The sequence below is a fragment of the Anser anser genome (assembly GCF_964211835.1).
Source record: "Anser anser genome assembly, chromosome: 1".
NCBI classification, from domain to species: domain Eukaryota; kingdom Metazoa; phylum Chordata; class Aves; order Anseriformes; family Anatidae; genus Anser; species Anser anser.
Window position 1 is genome coordinate 183,286,382 of NC_139720.1, and position 27,430 is coordinate 183,313,811.

Here is a 27,430-nt window from a genome sequence, read left to right on the forward strand (position 1 = left end):
AATTACCAGGCCTGGCATTGCTGTCTGCGACGGTCAGCGCCGGCTCGAGTAAGAAGGGATGCTCTAAATAAACCAGAAGCGCTGCGTTTTTTCTTCCAGCAACTCCGCGCTCAGGTGCAGCTGTGCTGTCTTGAAATATTTCAGTGATGGTTTCCCTACGGGCTATAAAAAAAAAAGGAAAGTGGAACAGAGGTGCAGAACCACCCTCCCATGCAGAGAGAAATGATGATGAACGGCTTTTAAAAGAGGGAAAAGGGGGGAATGTAAAAACAAAGCATGAAGATAAATGAAAAGAGAAAGCACGTCAGGGTGCTCTGCTTCTCACGCACCTCCAAGGAACACTGGGCCACGCTGAGGTGTGTGGAGGGGGAATTAGTGATTCTACACAGCCCACGGGCACCCCCGGAGACGTGTTACAGAGCAACGTTGTACTTACAAAGACCTTAAGCCAAAGTTAACCACCCGGACTTCAAGTCTTAAACACACGAACAGCTTTTCTCACAGCAGGTTAGAAAGCAACTCCTCCTGTCAACGGCCAGCCCGGAATTGCTGCAGCCTAAAGCGAACTCTCAGCCCTGCTGGCCACGGTGGCATTTTGGGGACACTCTCCAGGCCCAATAGGATTCAGCAACACGGAATCGGCCCCTCCAGCACAGACACCTGCAGGGCTCGCTCACCCCTGCCCTGTGCATGCAGAAGCTGCCTGAAGCCCGCCACTGACTTCTAAAAATTTCCAACTTTCAGGTATTTCTTTAAAAAAAAAAAAAAGATGAAGAAGAACAGCTGGGAAAGAGAAAGCTGAGAAAAGAGACTGAGAAAATCCTGGGAAACCCTTTTTTGGAAGGGAGGCTGCATCTGTGAAATCTCACGAGTGTGATGCAGACACAGGAAAGACCGCTGGGATCGCTTCAGAACTCCACCGGTACCTGTGCTTGCGTTTGCACTTTGTCTCACTTGCTAGGCTGCCCCTAAAAGGCACCCTAAACAACGCTGCTGAAGTTATTGGGAAAATTTGTTTGCATGTTCTGTTAGCTTCAGCCAGGTATTCCTGCTGATAAAAACTGCGATTGGTTCTAACAATGGTCTAACAAAAGTTTTCTCCTAATTGCAATCCCAGTGCAGTAGGAACAAGGTGAGCAGCAGCCACTGCGACAGGGGACATTGGGAGTCAGCTCCATGAAGTCACTCCCTGACATCCCTCTTATTTTCAAACTATCTGATTCCCATACTCATTAAATAGCTGTACCTGGCCCTCAACAATAAATCTGGGGTACGATAGGGCCTTGGTTTAACATAACTCTATTTGCACTTGCAGCATGGTAATGTTATGTCACCTTTTCATGACTCTAAAATAAAATACACTTCTCCTTGGGGATCCTCACAAGACAGTCACCTTTCACTTCTAGGAAGTTGACACTTCAAGGTTTATTGCTTATTTATTTCCCACTCGGCAAAGCAAAGACATAGTTCTGAGGTACTCGGGTTTAACTCAAGCTCCTTCTGGAGTGGCAGCAAATGGTTCTTCTGGTCCACGAGGAAATTCTGCATTTATTTCTGGTTTATGACAAAAAGATAAACAAACCCTAATTTCCTTTCTCACGTCTCTTTGGAAGTCATGTGAACCAGGCAGACAAGATTTGTTCCGAGCACATCTTCTGCAAGGAATCACAACCTTTCAACGTCAGTTTCCAAATGGCGCCACTCCAAAAAGCCGTGGCCAGAACCAGAGCAGGCAGCACTGGATTCCCTGGATCCTTCCAGGAAAAGGGCGACCAAGCTTGTGAGGGGTCTGGAGAACAAGTCTTACGAGGAGCGGCTGAGGGAGCTGGGCTTGTTCAGCCTGGAGAAGAGGAGGCTCAGGGGAGACCTCATCGCTCTCTACAGTTACCTGAAAGGAGGCTGTAGAGAGGTGGGGGTTGGTCTATTCTCCCACGTGCCTGGTGACAGGACGAGGGGGAATGGGCTAAAGTTGCGACAGGGGAGTTTTAGGTTGGATGTTAGGAAGTACTTCTTTACCGAAAGGGTTATTAAGCATTGGAACGGGCTGCCCAGGGAGGTGGTGGAGTCACCATCCCTGGAGGTCTTTAAAAGACGTTTAGATGTAGAGCTTAGGGATATGGTTTAGTGGAGTACTTAGTGTTAGGTCGGAGGTTGGACTCGATGATCTTGAGGTCTCTTCCAACCTAGAGAAATCTGTGAATCTGTGAATCTGTGAAAAAATCGTGGTGCTGCGAAGGGCCGGGGGAGCAGCACAGACCTACCTGGAGAAGCTCAGCCGGGCCCAGGAGCTGCCCCTTGGGCTGGGGCTCCACACGGGCAATTCCTTCCCCTCTTGCTGCTGCGCCTCGGCTGGTGCTGGCCTGGGTCTGAAAATAGAAGAGGGTTATTTTTTTTTTCCTTTTTCTCTCTTTAATGTATCAATTAGAACAAAACAACCAAAAAAAGAGAACTATCCAGAGGGACACCAGAGCCTAAGCGCTATCACTGTTTTATACCGAGGTTTGGTGCACTCGGAGCAATCGACCCCAACAAAAACCTTCAAAGTTGCTCTGATATTGCCAAAACGCTGCTGTCTCCAAAGGCGATTTGCAGCTGGCCCAGCAAAGCAGGGAGGCGCAGGGACACGTGTTTTCTCCCTACAGCCGTCCCCTTCAAATCGGATTTGGTACTGTTGCTGCCTTGCTCCCATACGAAACAAAAAGCCTAAGGACATGTCTGCAATTCAAAAAAAAAAAAAGATTATGCAGAGTAAGCGGAAAAAGAGCTGGCTATAAAGAGGTGCAGGTGTGACCCAAATTGCTCTGAATTAGCCTAACTGATCGAGCATCATCCTGGCTTTAGATCGGTTCAGCCTGATGGGGGCAAGCCCTGAAGACCCTGCTGCAGCACCTTGGATTTGTTTTAGGAACAGCAAATTCAGTGAAAGAAGCCAGTTTTCTGTTAAAATGAGTTATCTGCAGACACGTTCCCAGTGTTTTAGGGAACAATTTGCAATCTGATTTGCTGTTATTCTGTGCCGCTGGGCACCCGTGCCGCTGTGCTCAGGCTTGGGTGAGGATTTCCTGCAGCTCAGGAGAAAAGCAGCAGAGAGCACGGCAGCTCAGCCAGTGCCCCTGCTGTGGCTTGAGCGAGGTTTGCATTTGAGAAGCTGGCAGGCAGAGATGCAATTAAGCCTCGTGGGCACTTTGTGCCAGTAGATCCCAATACATTTTGTCACGGGGCAAAGCAGAGCGTTTCCACTACACCACAGGCTCGCTTCCAGATGTTGTACGTGATTTCTGAGTTGGGCTCAGTGTTTTTAATGAGTGTTTTAAAGAAGAGGGCACAGAAGCACTCCGGCGTTTTGCTGGGGGAGGATTTGCCTCCCTGCCAGGTTTAACCCGGAGCCGCACATCTTGACTCCTTAACCTCGTTTGCTTTTCCTTTCTGTGAAAAGAAGAGGACGGAAAGAAAACAGACGTCACTCTAGGAGCTCCCTGGCGGACAACCAGCTGCGGGTCACCTCCTCCTGCCCCGCAGCCGTCAGCGAGAAACAGCCCCGCAGGCCCAGCACGTCCCCAGGGGCAGCCACGAGGATGCTGCCCCAGAGAAGGGCTGTCTTTGGCCTCACGGGGAAACGGGCACGGTCGTCTTGCCTGCACCAGGGGTCTCTGAGTTACCACTCCTTCGTTGCCGTACATTGAGATGGGTCAAGAAATATCACGGCAGAATGCACTCCTAGTGAAAATGCTCTGAGACCCCGCAGGTCCCCCGGGGAATCCTCTAAGAGCAATGAAATGTGAGCAGAGCGAAAATTTTAAACGTGAATTTTTGACCCTGAAGTGAAGAAGATGGATTAAAACACAGAAATCTGGGGATTTTGACAGATGCGGAGGCAGGTGAAAGTCATGTTCAGTCCCCAGTGGAATTTGAAGCCGAGGACTTCAAATGCAAAGCCTGAGTAACAAAAATGAAAGATAAACAGAAGCACCTGATGACATCTGTCAGTCGGTTTTAAACCAAGGTGTTTCATTTACAAGGATTCCTGAGGAGAGGAGTGTAACCCATAAACTTCATTAAATGAATCATGATTAAATCAGTTCAGAAGTCAATGTCTTCTGACCATCAGCTTAAGTGTCTTGCAGCCCCTGGAGGTGTGCATCCCTCTTACCACCTCCAACATCTCCTAACCAGCTGCACAGCTCCAGACCTTACAAGGCTCTTTCAGGCTGTGTCTTGCTTCCTGATGTGTCCTTTTCTTCTGGATGAATGCAACCCATCCAGAAAGTTTCTGTAAAGACCATTTTACCAGCATCTACCTGAGATTATTTTGCCCTTCTCTTTCCATTCTTCCACTGGATTCTTCCTCCAAGGTGCAAACCTTTTCTCTGCAACTTTCAGGCACTTCATGGCTTTGCTCCCTCCTTGACAATCAGCTCTCTGTGCTACCCAGAGAGCTGATGCTGCTTCCAAGCAGCCCATGGTGCCCATCCCCATGTCCACATTTACTGGAAATTTAGCTGCCTGAGGGATTTTTCAGAGGAGAGTGCTGGTGCCTCAGCCCACGTGCATGGTTGGGAAGAGGTCACGTGTGTGTGTGTGTGTGTGTGTGCACGTGTGTCCACCCCTCCAATAAATGCCTTCATAGAACCATAGGACGGCTTGGGTTGGAAGGGACCTCAAAGACCACCCAGTTCCAACCCCCTGCCATGGGCAGGGACACCTCCCACCAGACCAGGCTGCCCAAAGCCCCATCCAGCCTGGCCTTGAACACCTCCAGGGATGGGGCAGCCACAGCTTCTCTGGGCACCCTGTGCCAGGGCCTCACCACCCTGAGTGGCCTTGCAGAATTCCAGGTAGATGATGTTGGTTGGTCTTCCCTTGACTGATGCACCCACCCCATTACAGAAGGCCACTAGGTTGGTCAGGCATGATTTGCCCCTGGTGAAGCCGTGCTGGCTGTCTCGGATCCCCTCCTTGTTGTGCACGTGCCTCGACATTGCTTCCAGGAGGATCTGTTCCGTGATCTCGCCGGGCACAGAGGGGCAGATATGCAAGCAAGAGAAGAGGGTGGCTTTACCTGGAATGGAAGGAGAAACAACGCTGGTGTACGGATGCTATCCGAAGCACTCTGATCACCCTGGAGCAATCGCTGTAGCAGAGGTGACAGCCACTCTGGGCAGGAGACAGAAGGCAGCAAAGGTCCAACAACAAAAGTAACTGCTGTTTCTCCAGAACTTAAGCTATCCGATGTGACAAAGAGCAGCATGGCTGCACATGAAGGCTGGTGAGACCCCAGGCACCCTCAAACCCTGCCCTCCCGGGGAATGGCCACTAATTGGTCACTAATAAGTCGCCGGAACAGAAGCAAGTCACCCCTGCATCAGTGCTCCCAGAAACTTTGCTGTGGTGCCAGGTGACTTGTGCTGGGTTTATGTGGTAAGGGCCTGGTAGCAGCGGGCTGCAGGGGTAGCCTCTGTGAGAAGGGTCTAGCAACTGCCCCATGTCAGATCAGAGCCAGCTCCAGCCAGCTCCAAAGGGACCCGCTGCTGGCCAGAGCTGAGCTAGGGAGCGATGCTGGGTGGGCGTCTGGGAGAGCAGATTGAAGAAAGAAAATAAAAAACAATGTGGCAGCAACTGGGAGAGAGGAGTGAGAAGCAGCCCTGCAGCCCCCAGGTCAGTGCAGCAGGAGGGCAGGAGGTGCTCCAGGCAGGCAGCAGCAGTTCCCCTGCGGCCTGTGGAGAGGCCCCTGGTGGAGCAGGCTGTCCCCCTGCAGCCCACGGGTCCCACACGGAGCAGATCTCCACGCTGCAGCCCGTGGAGGAGCCCCCGGTGGAGCAGGTGGAGGTGGCCTGGAGGAGGCTGCGGCCCATGGAGAGCCCCCGCAGGAGCAGGCCCCGGGCCGGAGCTGCAGCCCGTGGAGAGGAGCCCACGCAGGAGCAGGGGCCTGGGGGTGCCAGAATCCCGTGGGAGGGACCCCGCGTGGAGCAGGGGCAGGGAGGGACCGTGAAGGAGCGGCGGAGACAAAGCATCAGGGACTGACCGCAGCCCCCATTCCCCTGTGCTGCTCAGGGGGAGGAGGTAAAAGAGGGTGGGTGGGGGGAAGGTGGTTTTAGCTTGGTTTTAGTCTCTCACTGCTCTAGTCTGTTAGTGATAGGCAATAAATTACTTTAATCTCCCTATTCTGAGTCTGTTTTGCTCATGACAGTAATTGGTGAGCAATCTCCCTGTCCTTATCTCAAGCCATGAGCTTTTTTCACCATATTTTCTCCTCGTTCTGCTGAGGAGCGGGAGTGAGAGAGCAGCGAGGTGGTGCTGAGCTGCCCATCGGTGTGAAACCACCACATGACTACAAATGCTTACGTTGCTGCTAAGTTAGTTTTGTGAAGCTCCACAAGCAGCACCTGCCTGCCCTGCAATGTTTCCATGCTCCGAAGCTCTGCAGAGGCTGCAAGCAATTCCAGGATGTCCCTGAAAGCAACAAAAAATCCCCTAGCTTCTGCTATAAAATCAAGGACGCCGGCACTGACCAGGCTGGAGCTAAACCAATTATGGAGGGAAGCATCAGGCCCAAGAAATGTGTAGCTCCTGCACGACAGAATTTGCCCATCTTAACAAAGAAATCTGTTCCCTGATTTGAGTTCAGGCCTGCTCTCCGTCTGTGCCGTGCAAATGTGCCCCAAATGCCAGCTGTATTTCGACCCCGTGAAAGCGGAGGCTGTGCAGAGCCGCAGAACCAGAGGAATCTGGACAGCCAGCGAGGAGGACGGAGGGGCAGCCGAGAGCAAAGTAACCTGGTCCTTGGTTTCACCCCGAGCCTGCGAGGAAGAAAGGGCAGCAGGGAGCACACGATCCCCTTGGGGCGCCCGTCCCAGCTTCCCATGGCTGAGGAAAGGCCGAGGGAAGCTGCCACGCGTTCTGCCAGAAAGCTGCAGAAGGAAGGGGTTGACGCAGTAACATTTGCTCCTTTCCATGCTGCTTGTCGTGAAGGGAGATGCCTCCTGCAGAGCATGGGAATGGATCCGGGGAGGATGGAGCTGCCTGAAAACAGCCCCGGCTGACACAAGCCTGGGAAAGGCACAGGGAAATGCAGAAGAGCAGCAGGAGGCAGCCCCATGGAACAGAGCCCCTCTGCTGCACGAAGGGACCCTTCCAACCCCTTTCTTCCCCTAACGCTCTGTTCCCTCTCTACGTATTTTCTCTTCACTAACTGAGTTGGTCTCCAGAGTCCATTTTGCAGCTGTTGGTGAGAAACAACAGCTCTTCTCAGGAGCTTGTAACGGCCAGACTCCATTTTCTTTTCATTTCCTTCTTTTCAGACACTTCCTGCCTCGTGAAGTGCATGTGCGTGCGAGGAGCAGCCTGTCTCCAGTTGGAAATGTCAAATGCAGTTCATCTGAGCTGGGGCTCTAGGAATTCTGCATTTGTTTCTAACGAGGAGAACAAAATTGAATTCTTTCCTCCTTGTCACTGAAGCATGGGACCAAACTGTCAAAGGAATCACATAATAAGGAAGAATGACGTGTTATGTATTGGGGAAAAGTTCAAGTCAGAGCCTTTGACAGGCACAAGTTGGACTGGGAAAGCAGACAGGGGTGCTGGTTTTGTGCTGGGCACCCTGGAGACATTTACGTGACAGAACTGCGAGCTTTGTCACCTGCACAATACAGAACAAAATCCCATGCCAGGCTTGGGGAATGGGACTGCAAGTGAATTTGGGTCAGAGACCAACTCGGGGCAGGTGGAGAGCACACAAGACAGTGCCCAAGCCCCGTACCCAGCTGGGCAGCCGTGCTCAAAACCAGACCTGGTGCTAAAAGCCTGCAGCAGGAGCTGGGATCAGGCGTAACAACCACCAAGCACCGTAGCACCCTCAGCGCGGCTCCCTGCAAACACCCTACAGCAGCTAGATAGGTGGAAATGGAGGAAAAATCGATGGAAATGGTTCTCTTCTTACAGCCATCCGAAGGACTGTCCTTCCGTCGCGGTCCAGGCACAGCCACCACGTCTCTGGCTTGTGCCCCGTCAGGCTGGCTGAAGACCCATCGCCTTCCCATGGAAACATCTCCGGGGTTGGGCTTCCAGAGGGGTCCTGCAAAACATCACAGCCGCCACCACTGCCACCACACGCTCCAGATACCTCCCTCTCCCGTGCCCACACTCCAGCGTCTGCTCTACAAAAGTACCACGCACTTGTCTTTTCCAAGCTATTTATACAGGTTTTGTTTGTGCAGTCGCCAGGCCGTTATCTGTACCGGAGTTATACAAATACCGTCTTAAAATAATTTAAACACCTGGCAAATGTTTGCCATTATCCCAGCCGTTTCTCTTGCCATGCCACTATGGAAGACACATTCGTATCTTTTCCTGAGCCATAGTTTGTAACGTGAAATCCCATCCTGACGTTTTAATGGGACACCACTGAGTGTTTGCAACTTAAAGTGAATTTCTGTTAGTTGGCATCACAGATTCAAGGCACCGTAGCAATGCCTCAACAGTTTCTTGCATTCTTATCGCTGCACATGTGCACACGTGTGTATGCACACGCAAATATTTGAAGGAACCTTAGGCAGCACTAGAGATTGAATGCTTAAATGTGTGCTTAAACAAGACACAGCCAGTTAATATGTCTCAGTGCAACAAGTGTTCATTCCTCAGCTCTTGAATACGTATGTTCAGGGCAACTAAATCTGCAGCTACTGCAGACAGCCAGTGCATGGGCAGGGATGTGGGATTAGCTCACATAAGTCTGGGACTCAGCTCCATAAGTCTGGAGAGCCAGAGCTCCCAGGTTCACATCCCATCGGGGCACCGAGCCGTGGCTGAGCTGCTTTGCAGCGGGTGTCTCTGCCCACAGAAGAGACCTTATCCCCTAAGAGGTGCGTGCAAATCCTTCTTAAAGCAAAGCATTGGCATGAAGAAACTGCCATCTTGCTAGATGGCATTAGTTTCCTCTTGTTTTAATTAATGGCATTAATTCCTGGTCGTTTGCTTACTTGATGTAATTTTAATGATTAGATTAACAGATATTTCTTCATCCCTAGCAGACTGATGAGGCTGCAGGGTGCATCTGGTTTTGCCCGACAGCAGCGCAAAAGCTTTCTTCTAATGAGCTGTCAAAAAATGTATCACCAGCAGAAACTCCTTCCCCACGGCTTGTGGAGATGAAAGAGAAGCTTGTTCTATTTGCACGATACAAACAAATAGCAGACATCTCCTATAGGAACCAAAGGGCGTATCTGTTACTGTGATGTTCAACAGCTCACTTTGATAAAACTTTCCAAGAGGAGGGCTCGGTGGTGGTGGTTTGATTGTTGTTGTTTTTAAATCCGGAAGGCAAATCAAGGGTCCTAAGGGAACTACCAGAGATAAACAGACCCCAAATGGCACAAATTGAACACAGGATGCTCTTCTGAGGGACTCCCTGCTTACTAATTCTGAAACAGATGATCATCTTCGCTGTAGATAATTACGCCACAGCTAAGACTCTGGGGTTGGTACAATGTCATCTGCATTAAGGGAGTTAACAGCAGTGCAAGAAGCCACGCTTCAGGATCTAAAGCCTGTAATGCACAGATGCAGCTGCAAAGCAGGTGACTGTGATGCAGGAATAACCTTTCTCTCCAAATCAACTCCAAAAGATAAGTAAGCAGGTGGCAATGTGGAATGAGATTCTCAGTCCGTTGATACTTTCACAATGAGGGTGTAAAAATATTTTGGTGGTGATACAAGAAGCAACAGAAAAGCCCAGCAAAAGAGCTCAGGAAATGCCAAGGAAACACAGAAAACATTGTTACATTGCGTGGCTATTACACAGAAGGACAGAAGAATAAAATCCTTAAGCTCGTGAAACAAGACAATCGCATGCTTTTGTAGCACTGAAGACATTGCATGATTTATTCACAGACAGAAGCATGTCAGAGGTCCAAGAACCCAAGTGACATGACGATCAGAGGTGACAGCTTCCGAAGGATGTTTTGAAAGACAAACCTTTAGGAACAGGCTTTCTGTCACCTATCAGATCTAAACACAAAGTAGTGACATTTTCTTTGAGTCCACATATGGGAGAGTACCACCAGATGCCTGCTACCCGCAGAGCAGGCTGCGTGGTGCCTCTCATGCACTGCATCTGGAGAAGGGGGACTGCTGGCGCCTCGCTGCGACTCGGGGCCAGGCCATGCAGCACACACGGCCAGGGAGCTGCTGGGAGCTCCTTCCAGCCTGGCTGACCCACCCGAGCACGCAGCGAGCGGCAGCCTCCTGCGAAGGTAAACAAACACCACTGAACTCTGAAACTCTAATTTTGGCCGCTGGATGAGGCAGCCAAAATTGTTTTCCAGATAAGCGCGGTTGTTTAGAACGCAGACACGACCCAAACGTAAGTTTTACAGCAGCTCCCTGATGCTGGGAGATGAGGCAGCAGGCAGTTATTTTTGCAGAGGCATGAAGCATTGTGTCAGGCTTTGGCTTCTTCTTGCTTCCCCTCTCCTGCTTCCACAGCAGAGCACGAACACTTAATTCCCTTAAGAGGGTAAAGTACCACTTACAAGTAAGCCACATTTGTGCTAAGTACAAAGGAACTAAACATGGCCCTTGCACAAGTACCCACAAACATAACTTTGAGGGAGAGAGGACTTCTGCAACCATATTTTTGCTGTAGTTTCCCTGGTAGAGTCCAAACTTTGAGGCATGAACTTCTGAGATGGGGTGATATTGTTTCTCTGTTGAGGCCCAGCATTTTCAGTGTGGGGAAGGACCTCCACTAAATGCTTCCATATTTAACTTTCCTGGAAGGGTCAAAAGGGAACTTCAGCTGCATTTTCAGATTTTCCTAAGAAAAAAATATTATTTTTAACAGAGTTCCCAGGGATTAAAAAAAAACTCTCCACCCTTGAATCCCACGTGCTTTGCCAGAGAAAAAGAATGGAAAACCCAAGCAGTAAACTAATTAGGGGGCATTAACATCACCTCAGCCATACAATAGATTTGCTTTCCAGTACCTTATGTGCTCTTCATCTCTCCACATCATTGTCAAAAAAATTTAACTCAAAGAAACGAGACAAAAAGTCTGGGCATCTTTCGTGGACACTGAAAGCCTGCACAGAAAGTCCTTCTGAACAACTTCTCTTTGAGAGTTGTTTCCTGGAAAATTATTTTATTATTTAATTTGTAATGACTGCAATGTATAACTGATTCTCTTCATTTTCTTCACTCCAGACTGTGTCCATATCCCTTCTGGGACCATAAGACTTCACGTACTTTTAACTGATACCTTAACCACTTTCAGGGATGCATTCACATTTCTTTCACAAACCAATGACTGTTTCTTTATAAATGTATACAATTTTGGAATGAAGTAACTCCCTTGTATTAAGTTACAAAATTTCAAAGCTTTTACATACTATTGCCCCTTTTGGAATCAATAAGGGTTTTCCAGTTAATTACAAGTCATTTTCCCTATAATAGAAAAGATGCTAAATACGAAGTCAGGGTTGATTCTAATTTAATTTCCACTAATGTGTTGGCCCATGTACAAAGGCAGGCAGCTCCTGTAAAAGTAGCTCATCTTCCAGGAGCCCAATACCACCAGTACCTGATATCCAAGAAGGATATACTCTCTCAGTCACGGACTCAAATCAATGTTACAACCCCCTTTTTTCTCTTTGGACCCTTCTTTCTCCAGGGCCTTGGTTAGTCCAAGTAACAACCCCGGATCGTCCCCCTGTACTCAGCTCTGGTGAGGCTGCATTTCAAGTGCTGCGTTCAGTTTTGGGCCCCCCAGTACAAGAAGGACATCGAGGCCCTGGAGCGTGTCCAGAGAAGGGCTACGAAGCTGGTGAAGGGCCTGGAGCACAAGTCCTGTGAGGAGCGGCTGAGGGAGCTGGGGGTGTTTGGTCTGGAGGAGGCTCAGGGCAGACCTTATTGCTCTTTGCAACTGCCTGAAAGGAAGGTGTGGGGAGCTGGGGGTCGCCCTCTTCTCACAGATAACTAGTGATAGGACTAGAGGGAATGGCCTCAAGTTGCTCTAGGGGAGGTTCAGGTTGGAAATGAGGAGACATTTCTTCTCAGAAAGAGCAGTCAGGCACTGGGACGGGTTGCCCAGGGAGGTGGTGGAGTCACCGTCCCTGGGGGTGTTCAAGGAGAGGCTGGACGTGGTGCTTAGGGACGTGGCCCTGCTGAGGAAAACCGGCACGATTTTCCACCGACACCTTTATTAGGATGCAAGGGGATCCCTATGCGGATCCCCAGGAGGATCCCAAACCCGTTTCGGACGTTACAAACCCGTTACGGGCCAACACCGCCCCCCTCACCACACCCCTCCCCTCAGCCTCCGTCCCGCCCCTGGCTCCCCATTAGCCGCGGTGCCCGCCCGTCAGCCGCGGTTGCCATGGCGGCCCTGAGGGAGGGGCCATGGCGGCCGGCGGGGGGGGACGGGGCGGGGGGGGACGGAGCGGGGCGGGGCGGGGCGGGCGGCACCGGCACCGATGCACGGAGCGGAGGAGGCGGCGGCCGGGGGGCCGCGGGTGAGCGCGGCGAGCACGCAGACCGACAGCATGGCCGGTGAGCGGGGCTGCACGGCTCGGCACGGCTCGGCTGGCCCCGGCGGGGCGCAGCCGCAGCCGCTCTCGGGCCGGTGCGGCGGCTCAGCCCGGGGGGGGGGGTGTGCGCCTTCGTGCCCCCGCTCCGGGCGGGGAGGGGGGGCTCGCAAAATGGCTGCCCACGCTGCGGGGCTCTGGCATAGCCCCTGCAGCCGGCACCAAGCCCTACTGCCGGCATAAAGCCCTGCAGCCCAGCCGCATCCCGCGGGAGAGGCCCTGCGCCTTTCTGGCTCCCCGTGCAGGAGCAGTGGGGTCTCTGATGCTGCCCTCCCCGGCTTGCTTCCCCCCGGGAGTGCTGTGTGTGCCTCAGGGAACGGGCCCCCAAACCTGCAGGGGTAAAATCACACCCCTGGGGGGTGAGCGGGGCTTGGTGGGGGACCGAGGGCTTGGTGCACCTCCAAAGAGCACGCCCTTCCCGCCTGGCTTTGTGCTCAGTAGCAGAGCCTCTCTGTAGTTGCTTTAAATTCTTTTACCTTCAAACGTTCACAAAGGTACCTGCTACCTTCATCAAAAGTCCCCAAAGGTACCTGCTACCTTCATCAAAAGTCCCCAAAGTTTCCAGGCCGCTTTAATCAACCTTCTCTTCACTGTGTTGAACTTCAGGGATCCTTTAGCTATGTAAATGAATAAAGACGTGAAGATGTTTCCATGATAACTGTGACCACAGTTCGTTGCTTTTCCATCACAATATCCTCCTGGTTCTCATTATATGTTTACATTGTTTCACAACAGGGAGGTGAACCAGCACATTCCTCAGTTTGTTTCCCTTGTGTACAACTTGTCACACTCAAACTAGGTCCAAAAAAAAACCAAACAATGGTTCAGACTTGTTTCCATTGTATTTTATTTAAAATCTACTGTGTCTGGTGAATTGTAATCCGTTTTAGAAATCCTGATGGTAGACATGTGAGTTGACGTGAATAGTGCCGCTTGTTGTAGCTTGCAACAAGAATGAACTCAAATATCCATTTAAGAAAACAAAATCTGCTTGTTTAAATGCGGCTGGCAGACTTACCTTTAGTGTTTGTTTTTAGTACAAGCGAGGACAAATCTTCATGTGCACCTTGCTAGCGAGTGTGCCTGATGGGGCTGGCCAGGCGCCCCTTGCAGTGTTTGTGCACGGTGGGACAGCAGAGCCGTGCAGCCTAAGGAGGCAGCGTGGCATCGGGTGGTGCTGCTGACAGGACTCGGTCTGCTTTCTAAAATCCCGAGGAGTTTTGTTCTCCCTTCTGCGTGAGGAAATGCTGCAGAAATACCGTCTGAAAGTGGTGTTCCTGTCATGGGTTGCGTATGGTGTCTGCTGTCCTGAATGTTTGGGTTCACAGCCATATCATTAAATTAACCCTCTCCTCCACCAAAACAGTCTTAGTATCTGATTATATCTCTTCCATACTGCTAGAAGTACTTCAGTAAATGTTTTCCTTTCATTCTGTTCTTGCATCTGCCTTTTCCTCTTTTGCAAAAACGCCACTAACATTTGTGGGAAAGGGTACAAATGAAAATGATACCGTTATCAGGCACGTGAGACCCGTGGAGGAATGTGTGCTCATTACAGCTCTCCATACGCACCCCTGGAATAGGCACTGGAGCGTTTTCAAAGACTTAATTAACTTCTTGCCAAGCGTGAGGCATGCCAGCTTTATGGTGTGTTAGTGAGCCATGCAGTGCATCCTCCTCTGTTTGTGGGACGCTCGGTAGTGCTGAGTGCTGGGCCTCTCAGGGCACCGTCCCCATTTTGAGTAGGTGCGATCCAAAATAGCACAACGTGGTCAGTGGCCTTAGATAGGGTTCTCTGCTGCCTCTCTGGTTATTCAGTTAGAAGTGACAGCCTGAGTAATAGGTTTATTTTTTTCGTAAAAATCTAACCCAAATTTAAGCAGACCGTAAAAATTGAGAAGCGGGTTTCTCCGTAACTGGTATAGCTGAAAGATTACACAAAGCCTCGTCCGCTCTTGCAGAGGATGTCAGTGTAAGATCATGATGGTGCTTGGATGTTTTTGTTCTCTGTGTGGTGAGACCAAAGTTGAATCACAAGATCAGTCTCAGATTTCTGTCAGCATGTGTGAATCACTTGGGTACATTAAGTTATGTGGGCTCTGATCTTTGGTTTTTGCTCTTTGCTTGCAAGTAGAATTAACTCACTGAATTACAGTGAAAGTTTCTCAACTTCCTCTTGTCATACAAATATGATCTCTGCATCCAGGTGCAAGCATCCTGGGTTGACATCTGCCCTCCTGACAATGTGGGTTTGGATGTTGTAATAGCAGAAGCAGCTGATAAAATAGCTTCTGTAGTAGCTGAGGTGGAAAATATTGTTCAAAACTTTTATTTGTGTCTGTGGAAAGGTTTTGGTTTACCTACCAGCTCAGTTAGAACATGTTGGCGGTTGTGAGAAGTATATATTAAGACCCTGAAGATGATGAGAGTCCTCATTGTAAACAAAGTCTTGCTGCATGTTGGTTTATAACACTTCTATATCATTTCACAGAATGGGAAGTTGAATGTTTAGGTTACGAAAAGTGAGGGGGTTTTTAAAACATAGAACTTGTGCCAGTTTTGTGTTTCCTTTCTAGAAGCTTGGACGTTTCTGAAAGAACTAGGATCTCAGAACTTAAAGGTAAAGAGAGGCAAGATACTGCTCAGCTGCCTGGTCACATCTTGCCTCTTCTAGCTCTGGTTGTATTCTTCCTGGCATACGTATCCCCTAACCTAGGAAGGAAACGTGGAATCTGGTGTGCCACCTGGGAAGGGTTGCTGACATCTCTACAGCATCCCTTGTGTATCTTAGTCATTAAAACAATGTCGATTTTCTTTATACTCTTTAATAAATACTATTTTTTTCTTCTAATGACAGGTCAAATACCAAGGCTTTCTAAGGTCAATCTTTTTACTTTGTTCAGTCTCTGGATGGAGCTCTTTCCTTCAGCCGAACAACAGAAGAAGTCACAGGTAAAATGTCAAAGCTTACTGTGAATTGGTCTTTCTGAACAGATGCTAACAGCTCCTGCAGTGAGTTAACTAAATGGCTCTTTGCATTATCGGTGAAAGAAAAAAAAAAGCTGATAAAGTTTTTTTCAAATATTTCTTAGAATTAGAAGAGAATCCAGTATAGGGAGGAAAATAGCAAAACAGTTAAATAGCATTTTATTTTTGAAAAATTAATTGGAAGGCAAGATCTATTCCCAACAGATGAAGCAAGCAGTAAAAGCTGCTGGTCACCTTCGAAAAGCATTGCGACAAAGACTTGGTATATACTGTGCATTTCCTACTTTACACTAATTGTAACTTTAAGATCAGTGTGGCTTGTGGTGTAGAGAGAATCTTTAAAATGACCATGTTGATGATTGTAGAAGAGTTTTCTTATGCAGTGGAGGTGCACAGTACTCTCTGAAACAGTTGCTGATAAGAACTTTTAGGTAACTACATTAGTGACAAAAGAAATCATCCTTGAGAATGGGTCTTATACGTAGCTGCCAGTTGCGTGTCAAAGTACAGGGGTGTTTTCAGAGTGTGCTGGAACAGGGTGTCTCCATTTGTAATCAGAGTTCTTATGATGTTCTTTAAAGCGATTACTACTTCATGCAGAGCAGACCCATGTGCTAGGATCCATCGCACATATATCAACCAGGACAAGAAAAGACAGGAAAATAATCTGAGTGACAATTAGACCTAATTTTCAGAGTTTAGTATCGTATGTCCCAGACTAGATTGCTGTCTTTGTGAAAGAGGGAAAGATGAACACTATACAGACTTCAAGTGCAGTTTCAAATTTAGTAATTCAGTTAGGAATGGCACATGGGTTATATGTAGGGCTTTGGTACAGCCTCATCTCTGTAACTGCAAAGAAATTGAATAATTTACAGACAAGTGTTCTGGTAGCAGCTGGATTACATAATGAGATCTGTTTCACCAGCTTCATCAAACTAGCCAGTGTTCAGTTTCCTCACAGTACATGGGAATCCAGATGTAAGAGCTCTTGTCTGTGATATGCAGACTTTTTCCATGGAAACTTCTTTAGAACTATGATTTATTTCTATAAATGAAAGAGGCCGAAATAAAGCAACTGGATCCCAGGATGATCAAGGTTAAGAAAGAATTTAAATTCATCAACACTTTTAGATGCTGAACGATTCAGAGGGGCTTTCAGTTATAGTTGAAAGAATTTTCTGTGCATCTCCTGGGTTTTGTAGTGGGCAAAACAACGATCAAAAAATTCAGAAATTTGCAACAGGTCTTGATATGAAGTTTGGCAGGGGCGCAGCACTCAGGTATTAAAAGAGACATGTAGGAACCACCACTGTTTAGTGAAAATATAACAGATTTATTTAATGATTCATATCAAATTTGTACTGAAGAGGAGTATGCTCTGTTCCTGGTCGATTAGAGTTACCCAAGGAAGAGCTGTAATATCTCAGTGGGCTTGATGCTAAAAATAATTATAATAATAATAATAATAGTAATGCATTTTTTCTGTAGGTAAAGAAGAGTGGTCTAGTTGTGGTGAAAAACATGACGATTATTGGTCTTCATTGTTCCAGTACAGACTTGCACGCTGGCCAGATTGCACTTATTAAACACGGATCAAGACTTAAAAACTGTGATCTTTATTTTTCCAGAAAACCGTGTTCGACTTGTTTAAAAATGATTGTAAATGGTAAGCAAGGACTGCCGTATAGTAGGAGAAAAAGTTATGCTTGTGATTGGTGGTATCAGAAAGCCTGTTTTCTCTTTGGATTGTCACAGATGTGAGTGCTGATTGCTAACTTGTGTAAGCCTGCGCTGATACTTGCCACAGGTCTGAAAATGGTATTGAATGTGCGTTTCCTGAAGGTCAAGGTACCAAGTGTTTGCTAATGAGACCCCATTTCTTTGTGCAACTAACATTGGTGATGGTTCTCTCTCCTGTGGGATGCAGCATGGAGATTCTCACACACCTGTTCTACTTTCCAAGAACAACCCTAAGTCTGATGACTAGAGATTGCTGCATTTTTTTCTTTGCCCTCTCATTGCTTGTTAGTGGCAACACAGTATTTTTGAGCAGAAATCACGGGAACTACTTTAAGGCTTCCTTTTTTCCAAGTGAGATGAAGACAGGTCAGATAATTCTCTTCCTGAAATGGGATCTTCTGGTACAGCCCATCTGTAAGTTTTGGGTTTGAATCTCAGAAGCAGCTTCTATTAGTGCTAACTTTTTGTGCATGGTGGTAATGTATCTGTTGTAGGCAAGACATAAACTTAGGCTGCCACAAAGATGTTAGAACTTAAATTCCAATTTTTGTCTATGGCCTGATTATCAAGTTGGATAAGCTCTTGACACTGACGTCTGCTAGAATTCTTACTGTCCAGACACACCTTAAGCACCACTTGGGGTCTTGAAGGAGTAAAAAGAGGGTTAGGCAATAGTGTGTTGTATACGAGGTTTGTGTTGCACTGTACTTAAATGGCTCCTTTTGCTCTTGCAGCTGGGGTGAACAGGATTTCCTACTGGCCTGCAGATCCTGAAATCAGCTTGCAGAATGAGGCTTCCAATCCCATGACGACTGATGATGCAAAGCTAGATGCCAAAGCAGTGGAACGACTCAAGTCAAATAGTCGTGCTCGGGTGTGTGTGCTGCTTCAGCCCTTAGTATGCTACATGGTGCAGTTCATTGAAGAAACTTCCACCAAGTTTGATTTTATTCAAAAAATAGCAAAATCTCAGCCTGACTTTAATACCGACTTTTATACCGCATGTAGGCAAGAGAAAATAAAGGAGTATGAAAGTTTATTCCTAATTTCAAATGAGGAAACGCACAAGCAAATACTGATGACAATAGGACTGGAGAACCTCTGTGAAAATCCCTACTTCAGCAATCTTAGGCAAAATATGAAGGATCTTGTCTTGGTCTTGGCCACAGTGGCTGCCAGCGTCCCTGTCTTTGGTTGCTTTGGGTTTTACAGCAGTGAATCACAGCCAACAAATGAAACGTACCATCAGGGTTTGCCCCAGGAAATTGCAAGGCACTGTATGGTACAAGCCCGATTACTCGCGTACCGGACAGGTGAGTTGATACGATAGTGGAAGAGGAACAGGTCTTGTGAGTAGTGAGTTCCTGATTTCAGTCTTGTTTCATCCAAATACTTCCTTGAGCAAGCTGCTGAATTGATGTGTACTTACATTTCTCCACCTGTGAGACAAGAGCAGCAGTAGTAGTAGAAACTCCACAGGGGAACATAGTACTGTGCGTGAAAGCACAGAGCTTTTCCAAGAGAAAATCAATGCAGGTATCTCACATACCCACTAGCAAAGCCTGCCAACGCCTATCTGAAAATGCAACACAATGACTTTTAAATTCTTCTTTAAGTAGCTCTTTTTACAGACGTTTCACAAGACGCTTCTGTTATTAAGTAAGTCCCCAAAGTTTAAGCATATTACGTACACTTCAGAAAAGAAGAGGTTTTTGTACAGCTGTTGTTGCATGTAGACCAAGATAGACTGACAAAGCTTGAGTACCTTGAGTACCTGTTGAGTACCTTGGTGCAGCAAACTTCAGTTTTATCTCTGCTTTTCATCCTGGACTCAAGTCTGTTTTTTGAGCAAACTCTTATTCCACATTAATCCTGTAATGAAGCACTAATTCTCTGTGAAATTAAAATCAGTAACAACCCTGCAGATGCATGTAACAAAAACAAGATCAAAAGATATTTTCTATGCTGGGTTACTATACATCAATAACTAATACGTATGTAGAATATAAATAAAGTCAGCCCTCATAAAACCTGTATTTGGCAGGAGAAGACCCTTTTTGAGTGATTGTGTGTGGTAGTGATACCAAGGGTAATGGAAAATTGTTAATTGAAACAGTGTAATCTACAGTATTCATCACGAGAAGCCTGAAATATTTTTTTGACCTTGATATGCTCTTTTAACTGGTCAAGACTCTCCTTAATAGCGACTGGAGAAGGTTTACAAGATCCATAAAAATCTTCCAAGTCACATAAAGGAAAGTTCTGTTACAGTTTTCCCATGGTAGTGATAGGAAACATCCCCCAAAAATCTGAGTGTTAACATTTTGTCTCTGAATTGGGTATAAAATAAAACTAATTTTGATACAAGTTCAGACTAGGGAACCATAAATGTAGGGAGTGGCAGCAATTAAGTAATAAATATGAGAAATGGTTTTATTGGGTTTCCATCTCGGATCATTGTGCCTGTCTGCATGTATTCTTGGCACATTTTCTGATCTGATAAATACGTATTGGTTGCTGCTCAGCATTTGTGGACAAATGTACTTGGCAAAGCCTTAGAAAGGCTGGCCTTGCACTGAAGAGCACACCCAGCATTTCCAGTAGACTCGTATGACTTTGAAGCTGTCAGTCTTTCTGCATTCTTTTCTCCTGTCCACAAAACAATGAATGTAATTCCTTACTCTAGGATATCATATATTAATGTGTACATAACTTAGAAGTACCTTATTTGTTACTCACTGCTAAAATGTTGTGTTTTAGAGGATCATAAAACAGGAGTTGGAGCTATTATTTGGGCAGAAGAAAAATCAGTAAGTATTGAACGAGGTGCCTCTTCTTGCACTCATCATTCATACACTTGTATCTGCTTTGAGCTTGTTATTTTATTCTGAAAAATGCACCTGTGTATAAACTCGCATACATGTAGGGTGCTATAGAAAGCTTGCCCTTCTTGTTGTTTGGTAACTGCGTTAAAGACTTTTCACTGCTATGCTGTCAGGATGAAGGAGAGCGATAAAGTAGCACAGAAAGAAAACCCTGCCACAGTGTTTCTGCCTGTCTTTTTGGTGTGCTTGCTTCCCTAGTTGTTGTCAAATACTCCAGGTGTTCCAGCTATGAAGTTTTTTCCCAGCTGTCTACTCTCCTCTTTTGGAGAGGTCTCAGAGCAATCGTAGCCTGGGGATATTTATTGCAGTTGAACTGCTGTACTGACTTCAGCAGGTTCCCTTTTGAATCAAAGTGATATTTTTCTGCAAATACCATTAAAGTGCTTTTTCCCATCTAAATATATCAATTTTATTTCTTTTTGTCTCTCATTACTCATGTTACCAGTCCAGGAAGCCTCATTCTTCATGGAACTGCAACCTACTCTTCTAACGTCTTGTTTTTTTACCACTTCAGTCATCAAGTGCTTATTGCAGTTTTGTTTCTTGTTCTTATTTCAATCACTGATTGATACCTTGCTACTTTGTCGGCCCACTGGTCACTGCATCTGTTCAGAGGCAGGTGAAACAGTCCCTGGCACATCAGGGACTAGCTCCACCTTTCTTTAATTTTGCACATTGCAGAGTCTTAATGACTAAATCCTTCAGACTTTTTGTTCCTTGATAAAAGGAACGCCTGGTGCAGCGTGTTGTCCAGGGTGTTGCAGTTTGCCTGCGTGGCTCCTGTGGAGCTTGATGGAAAAGCTCCATGCAGACATGGAGCAGTTAGCAGGAGCTGAGTTTTCTTTTAACGGCTGTAGCTTGGCATGAACTGATAATATTTGCATACTAAACAAAATGTGAAAGCATGTATTGCACAACACTTTGACTTAGTACTCGGTTTAGACGTCACCAAAAATAATGATTTGCTTGCTGTTGCAGAGAAGCTGTGACGGAACAGGAGCAATGTATTTTGTAGGCTGTGGTTACAACGCCTTTCCTGCTGGATCTGAATATGCCGATTTTCCACACATGGACGATAAACAAAAAGATCGGGAGATCAGAAAGTTCAGATACATTATACACGCTGAGCAGAACGCCTTGACGTTCAGGTAACGGGTTTCATTTTACAACAGAAAAGAAAGAAACAGTTCAGAAACTATCACAACGACATCGTGCTTTTGCCATGGAATTAAGTGTGGATTGTGGTCACAGTTTTGTTTTATGCCTATGATGCAGAACTTGGAGGTGCACAGACACAGTCAGCTCTGGGGTTTCTGCAGACAGAATCCGAGTGAACTTGGTTTCAAAAGGATATTCACTGTGATGATTCACAAAAGGATATTCACATACTCAATATGTGGCAGCTATCTTTCAGATGCAAGTCACTGCGTCTGGTTCCTGCTATGACCATGCTATAAACTGAAATATGGAAGCGTGGCAGTTGTTGAGGCTTCCAACATGATACGAGATATGCATGGAAACATCGGAGGGGTGTTTCATTCACTGATAGTAAAACCGAACCAGATGTCATTGTATACCCACACACATGACCACGAATAAGCTGCTTCTGTGTGTAGATATTAACACAACACTTCTTTACTTGTTCCCGTTGTCACCATTCAAAACTCTCAAGAGGTAAATTCTGAAATTCTGTTTTCTGGCTGCTTGTAGGTGCCGAGAAATAAAGCCAGATGAGAGAAGCATGATATTTGTCACAAAATGTCCTTGTGATGAATGTGTCCCTTTAATCAAAGGGGCTGGTATCAAGCAAATCTACGCAGGAGATGTTGATGCTGGCAAAAAGAAAGCAGACATATCGTATATGAAGTTTGGTGAACTTGAGGGTGTAAGCAAATTTACTGTAAGTGTCTCGATGTACTATATTCTAAAAATATAGGGAGGGAGGGCAGCGGGAGCAGTCGTCTGGAGCCAGGGTGGGGGAGTGTTTCCTTGTGCTGCTGAATCATGTGCGAGTGGAATCGAGAGGTTGCTCTGGCATGCCTCTTGGTAGGAGTGGTGTGCCATCTGCCAGATGGCGAGGCCGAGTGCACCTGTTTTCTGGGATGTAATTTCCTTCCAGATTGCCCTCTGACTTGTTGCTGCTGATTGACACGGTGTCTTAACACTCTGAAGTGCCCCCTCTCCTCTCCTCTCCTCTCCTCTCCTCGTAACTCTCCTCGAGCCCCCTGTCACAGACCGGCAGCTGGTGTGGGAGATTGCTGTGTGCTTTCATAGGCCTTTCCAGCAGTTCCTCAAAGAGCTGTGGTGGGTTTTGAAGGTGGACAAGTGCACCTGCGCTCAAGGTGCTCACCATGACAAGCTGCAGCGCTGTTGGCTTGCTTCCCCTTCTCAAGGGAATAAATGGCCCTGCATCCCTTAATAGCTTTCTATCCTCAAAGGAAGCACGTGTTTGAGGGGGCACCCTTCTTTCCTCGCCTCATACAGTGGAGGGCTGGAGGGTACTTCTTTCTCCCCTTGCTCTTTCATCTGTCTTCTGGAATAAGTAAACTTTTTCTTCTTCTTTTACCAGTGGCAACTAAATCCATTTCACACTAATGCCCTTGAATTCCACGATCCCATGACCAGGGAGAGTAAGTGTGTTTTTTTTTTCATTAATGTGTTTTATGACTGAAATAGTAAGTGAGATCAAGTTTTAAACAAACCTGAATTCCTCTGGGGATTGATTTCAGTTAGTTAAATTTTGCTGTGAACACTTCTCTGAACTTTTTGAAAATACTTTTTGAACTTACTAATGGTAAGTTAAAAATATGAGCTTGTTTTAGCAAATGCTTGGCACTCGTATGTGTTACAAAATCTTGTAATGCTATTATTAAGAACAGCAATATGCTCTTTTGCACTTAGATCATTTCAGACTACTTTATCATGTTTTATATTGTTTTCTATGAAGACTTTAAGGGACTTGGTGTGCTTTTTTTTTTTAAGAGGAGTTGGACTCTTCTAAGTCATTTAAATATGTTGTGCAGGACATTCCAGTGCTTATCTTATTATGAAGCAGAATCTACACCAATGTTTTCCAGTGAATAATTATATATATATAAATATATTTTTTTTCCTTCAGTTTCATTAGTTTTGATGGTAGCTGGGGCACAGGTCAAAAAATCCTTGTCTACCTACACCCCTTAGAACTGGAGCTGACACCTTCTGAAAACACTTTAGATGAGAGGTACACTGAGGCCTTTTTGTGCTACAGAAGGGGCCTACCACTTGCACCAACTGCCAGCCACCAGTCCTTAAAATGTTTCTCAGTCAGAGGGGAAAGTAATGTGGAAAAACAAGCTAAATAATTTTTGTGCCTCAAGCAGAAAGATGTGGAGCATAAAGATAGGGAGCTGGCAGTTGCTCGAAGCATTGAGTACCATGCTGGGAGCATAAACAAGACTGCAGGTGGTTTTTGTAGCACATGAATAGCCACAACCTAGAAGCTAATTCCTAAAGTAGTGAGCTAGATTAGTGGAGAAGTCTTTTTGTTAGCTATTTCCTTATGGGTCACGGCAAGGAATGGGGAGGGAAGGGTTCAGGGTAGTGTTTATGGCATTAGTAATAACTGCCTAATGTCAGGGCGTGTTTGTCCCTCCCTCTGCTAATGGTTTTCAGCTGGAGAAAGATTCATCCTGTGGCACTTCTGTTTGACAACCTTTAGCAGGGTTCATTTTTCTAACAATGTTTTCTTTAGGATGGTATGCTCGCATTTTCAACACTAAACTGTTTTAATTTGCTCTCTTTCTGTAATATGTTTCTCTTGCTATGATTATTGCGTGATCCCTATATGGGGAGGAAGACAAACTCTCCTGCCCCCACCCAGTGTCATTCCAGTGTGCCTGTACCTGTTGAGTATTTAGACTATGCTTACTGTTGTATTAACATTTTACCTTTTCTTTTTTCTTTAGATGGGGTCCAGAAAACAAAATCAGTAGATGACCAGCAGCACCAAAACAAGAAACTGTGTCTTGGTCACTATTGAATAATTAAGCACTTCTGCAGTCTTGCTCTTTATTTTTTATAATGCAGCCTGTTTGCACTTTCATATAATGAAGAGTTTTATTTATTGTTTGGAAGGTGATTTTTAGAATAAGTTTATTTATGATGTCTTAAATGTTTTACAGAATTACCTGAAGGTCTTTTTAATTTAGAAGTCCCTGGGGAAAAAATGCTGCTTGTATTTTCTATGAAAGTAATTGGGTGGCAAATCATTGTTAATGCATAAAAAAATACTGAAGGTTCATTGGTGGTAGGTCAGAGGAGTAATAAAAGAGTATCTCCTTGCTTGGTGTATGGATTGAGGGAATGAATTTCTACGTTCTGGGTTATCAGAATGCAGAAATAAGTAGAGTACTCAAGGGAATCTCCTAGCAAATGGTAGATAAATCATTGCTAGTAATTATTCCTAGTCCCTGAAAGTGGCTTTTGCTTCTCAGTCTGCTTGTATGGTGGAGACACTGCCACCGGGATGGAGATGGTTGCTAGATGAGTGATTTGGAGATTAAGCTTGTCTCTCAAACATAACTTCTTCCAGCTACCATAGCAGCATGGCTGGTTTGTTCTGTGGTACTTGTGCTGCTGCTGTGTGTTCTGTGTGCTTCCTCAAGTGCATCCCATCTGAATTAATCTAGACCTAGACTAGGTTTGCTTTTTCTCAGCTTCTGGATACAGGCCTGAAAGATTTTGGCTGTATGTGTATCACTGGCCCCAACGTGCTATGCGAAGATTGCTGGTGTTTAGTTTTTGTTAAGCTTCTCTAACGGGCGTCTAGGACTCAAGGAGCGGATAAAGAGCCAGAGATCCTGTTGTTTCTTAGATAGGATGATCTGTGCCAGTGGAATAGGCCAAATCTTTTCAGGTGCCAGTCTCTTTGCTGTCGACATGATGTTAAAACAGCTGGTTTCATGCAGTCTCATGTTGTTGCTACTTTTGAGGGAGTGCTGGGTAGGGGTCAGGTAACTGGAATAGGGAGTTTTTCCCCCTAGAACCTTTTGAGAGGTCGCTCTCCCTACTCTCAGCTGTTTGCTGCTTTGAATGTGACCTCTAGCTGCTGTAGCAGGTGTACCAAGACTTTCTGTTCACTCCTCTGCTGAGCTCTCAAGTACAAATGCCTTAAACCTCTTTCATGCTGCTACTGGTAGGACGTGCAAACAGATTCTTCCCAGTTCTTCCACACGTCTTGTCTTTCTTTGTTGCCCTCCTCAAAACCCTGAAAGGGGAATCATGTTCTAAGATGCTGCTATAGTTTCTGTTTTTACTTGTAGGCTTTGGATAGCAAAGCTGTGATTAGACAGTGTGCAAAGTGGCATTAACGTGGCATTAATAATAGGTAGTTTGCTCGCACCCAGTCTGGCTACTGCTCCCGTATTTTAAGGTACAATTCTTGGTGCTTGGAACTGCACCAAGCAGCTGTGATTCCTCACGGCCCACGTTATAACTTCATACCAGAACAGGGCAGTGCTTATATCCTCTTACCACCATGACAATTCGCTCTCACTGAAGCTGGAGAAGCTGCTGTTTCCCTCAGTCTAGTTAAACTGAAGACTACTCTCCAGCTGCTGGAAGAGTGAGGTGCATGCCACGTTAGCAGCAGAAATCTCACCGGGCAAGTGTTTGACCTGCACCACTGCTGCCCTGCTAAGCAGGGTGCGTACAGCTTCATTCCCCAGGAGCAGATAGCGCTAGTGAAGGAGGGAGGAAAATACAACCCTGTTCGTCAACCAAAGGAAGGATGGTGAAATCTGTTTTTTGCATCACCCTGAAAAAAAGTGCATTTGCACAGTAGCTGATGAGGAAGTAACTGAACTGCTGCTTCACTAGAACTGAATTACCACCAGGTCTTCTGGTCTAGAGTGCGGAACTGGGATCCTGAACTTAGTTTAGGGCCAGCAGATCTAGCTGCAAGAGGTCTGTGCCTCACCTATCAGATTCAGAGTGCAGTGTAGATGCAGTTTTCAGACCGGGGATTAAGTTACTGTTCTGGGTGTTGTACAAACCTCAGAGATAGTTCTAGTTGTTTGTTTTTTTTTTTTTTCCTCTCATCAAGGAATATAGTTCCATTCCTTGCAACTTCCATATGAGGTTAAAGTTGGGTATTGTTGGTGTTTCATAAGCAAGATTGTCTTTATAGTCTGTTTTAAATCATGAATATTTTAGTTTGGCATATTTTTTCTTTCCACTTCTTGTAAGCATCTTGTGTTAGAGTAATTACTCTTGGCTCTTCCTACAGATTGGAAGAACACTGTCCAGATTAAAGTAAAAAATCCACCCTATCCCCCGAAACCATGTTTCTGTAATCCATTGGTAGTGCTTTTCTACTTGAGGTAGAAGCAGGGGAAAAAACAGGTGCAGATTTAAGGCCCCTTCATGTTTATACTGATCAGTCAGCTGGTATCAAAATAGGTAAAGAAATCTGTATCTGTGCAGGAAAAGCTGAAATTGAAAAGTCTCCAAAAGGTTGTAGGTGGCCTGGGTACAAGGAGAGGTAAATCAAGATATGCATCAAATATCGCACATTGCATTAAATAACTACGCTGCAGCGAATGCTGTTGGTGGTCTGTACTTCATGAGGAGTTAAGATTTTACCTTTACTTTTTATTGATTTTTTTAAAAAGGTATTTTTGTACAAAGCTTCCTGTGAAACTTGGAATTGCTTTTAAGGCTGAAGGCTCGGAAGACGGACTGTCTGTCATGCCATCTTTCTACAAATTCGTCCAGAAGTTCACAAATTTCTCTGATTATCGGTGTAACACTACTTCTTTACTTCTTGCTGGAATTGCAAAGTAGTGTCTTTATCCTGACCACTAGGAAGAATGTGAATGGGGTTTCTCACAGCCCCCAGACTCCGTAGGCGCTGCCGTGCATGTCATCTGCTTACCCGAGAGAAGCACGGAAGGACTGGGCATCTCCTGCAGTGCTTATTTTGCAAATGAACTCTAGCGTGTTTGTTTCGTACTTAAAAAGAAAACTGTATTTAAAATTACGAAATGTAGAAGTTATATATTTTATATATACGTATGAAATTTCGATATGCATTTTGGGTCTCTTCCATCCATGCCGGAGCAGTCATTTCAGTCGCAGGTATTAACCACCAGTAGTAATTTGGCTTCTAGACTGAGAATTACAGAGCTTCTCTGTTAATTATTTGCCTTACAGCAAAACATGTTTTCAGCTAATAAATTCAGTAAGTACTGAAGTGTA

At 46.0% G+C, this 27,430-nt stretch overlaps 2 protein-coding genes across 5 annotated transcripts; one reads left to right on the plus strand and one right to left on the minus strand.

The window, feature by feature from the left end:
- Positions 1–24: 24 nt before the first annotated feature.
- Positions 25–15,426, minus strand: LOC310893096 (uncharacterized protein). 2 transcript variants are annotated; one of them, XM_083821624.1, is made up of 5 exons: positions 13,106–15,426; positions 7,937–8,071; positions 4,878–5,059; positions 2,262–2,366; positions 25–162 (listed from the first exon to the last, which is right to left on the minus strand). In XM_083821624.1, the coding sequence occupies exons 1-5, from the start codon at positions 13,116–13,118 to the stop codon at positions 64–66; spliced, it is 534 nt and encodes a 177-aa protein (XP_083677750.1). In that variant the 5' UTR covers positions 13,119–15,426; the 3' UTR covers positions 25–63. The 2 variants fall into 2 exon arrangements, 1 of the variants encoding a protein (XP_083677750.1); XR_014578710.1 differs by lacking the exon at positions 4,878–5,059.
- CDADC1 (cytidine and dCMP deaminase domain containing 1) lies at positions 11,972–27,430 on the plus strand (the record flags this gene model as incomplete). Of its 3 annotated transcripts, XM_083821620.1 has the most annotated exons (10): positions 11,972–12,540; positions 15,152–15,195; positions 15,433–15,527; positions 17,055–17,232; positions 18,041–18,619; positions 20,067–20,116; positions 21,170–21,339; positions 21,902–22,091; positions 22,761–22,821; positions 24,139–27,430. In XM_083821620.1, the coding sequence occupies 10 exons, from the start codon at positions 12,215–12,217 to the stop codon at positions 24,210–24,212; spliced, it is 1,767 nt and encodes a 588-aa protein (XP_083677746.1). In that variant the 3' UTR covers positions 24,213–27,430. The 3 variants fall into 3 exon arrangements, with proteins under 3 accessions (XP_083677746.1, XP_083677747.1, XP_083677748.1); XM_083821621.1 differs by lacking the exon at positions 15,152–15,195 and having other exon boundaries at positions 12,421–12,540; XM_083821622.1 differs by lacking the exons at positions 11,972–12,540; positions 15,152–15,195 and having other exon boundaries at positions 15,426–15,527.

Coding starts and splice junctions, on each gene's coding strand:
- LOC310893096 (XM_083821624.1), bottom strand. Junction 2,367..4,877: donor TAGTGGCCTTCTGTAATGGG/GTGGGTGCATCA, acceptor TTCTATTTTCAG/ACCCAGGCCAGCACCAGCCG. Junction 163..2,261: donor GCCCGGCTGAGCTTCTCCAG/GTAGGTCTGTGC, acceptor TTTTTTTTATAG/CCCGTAGGGAAACCATCACT.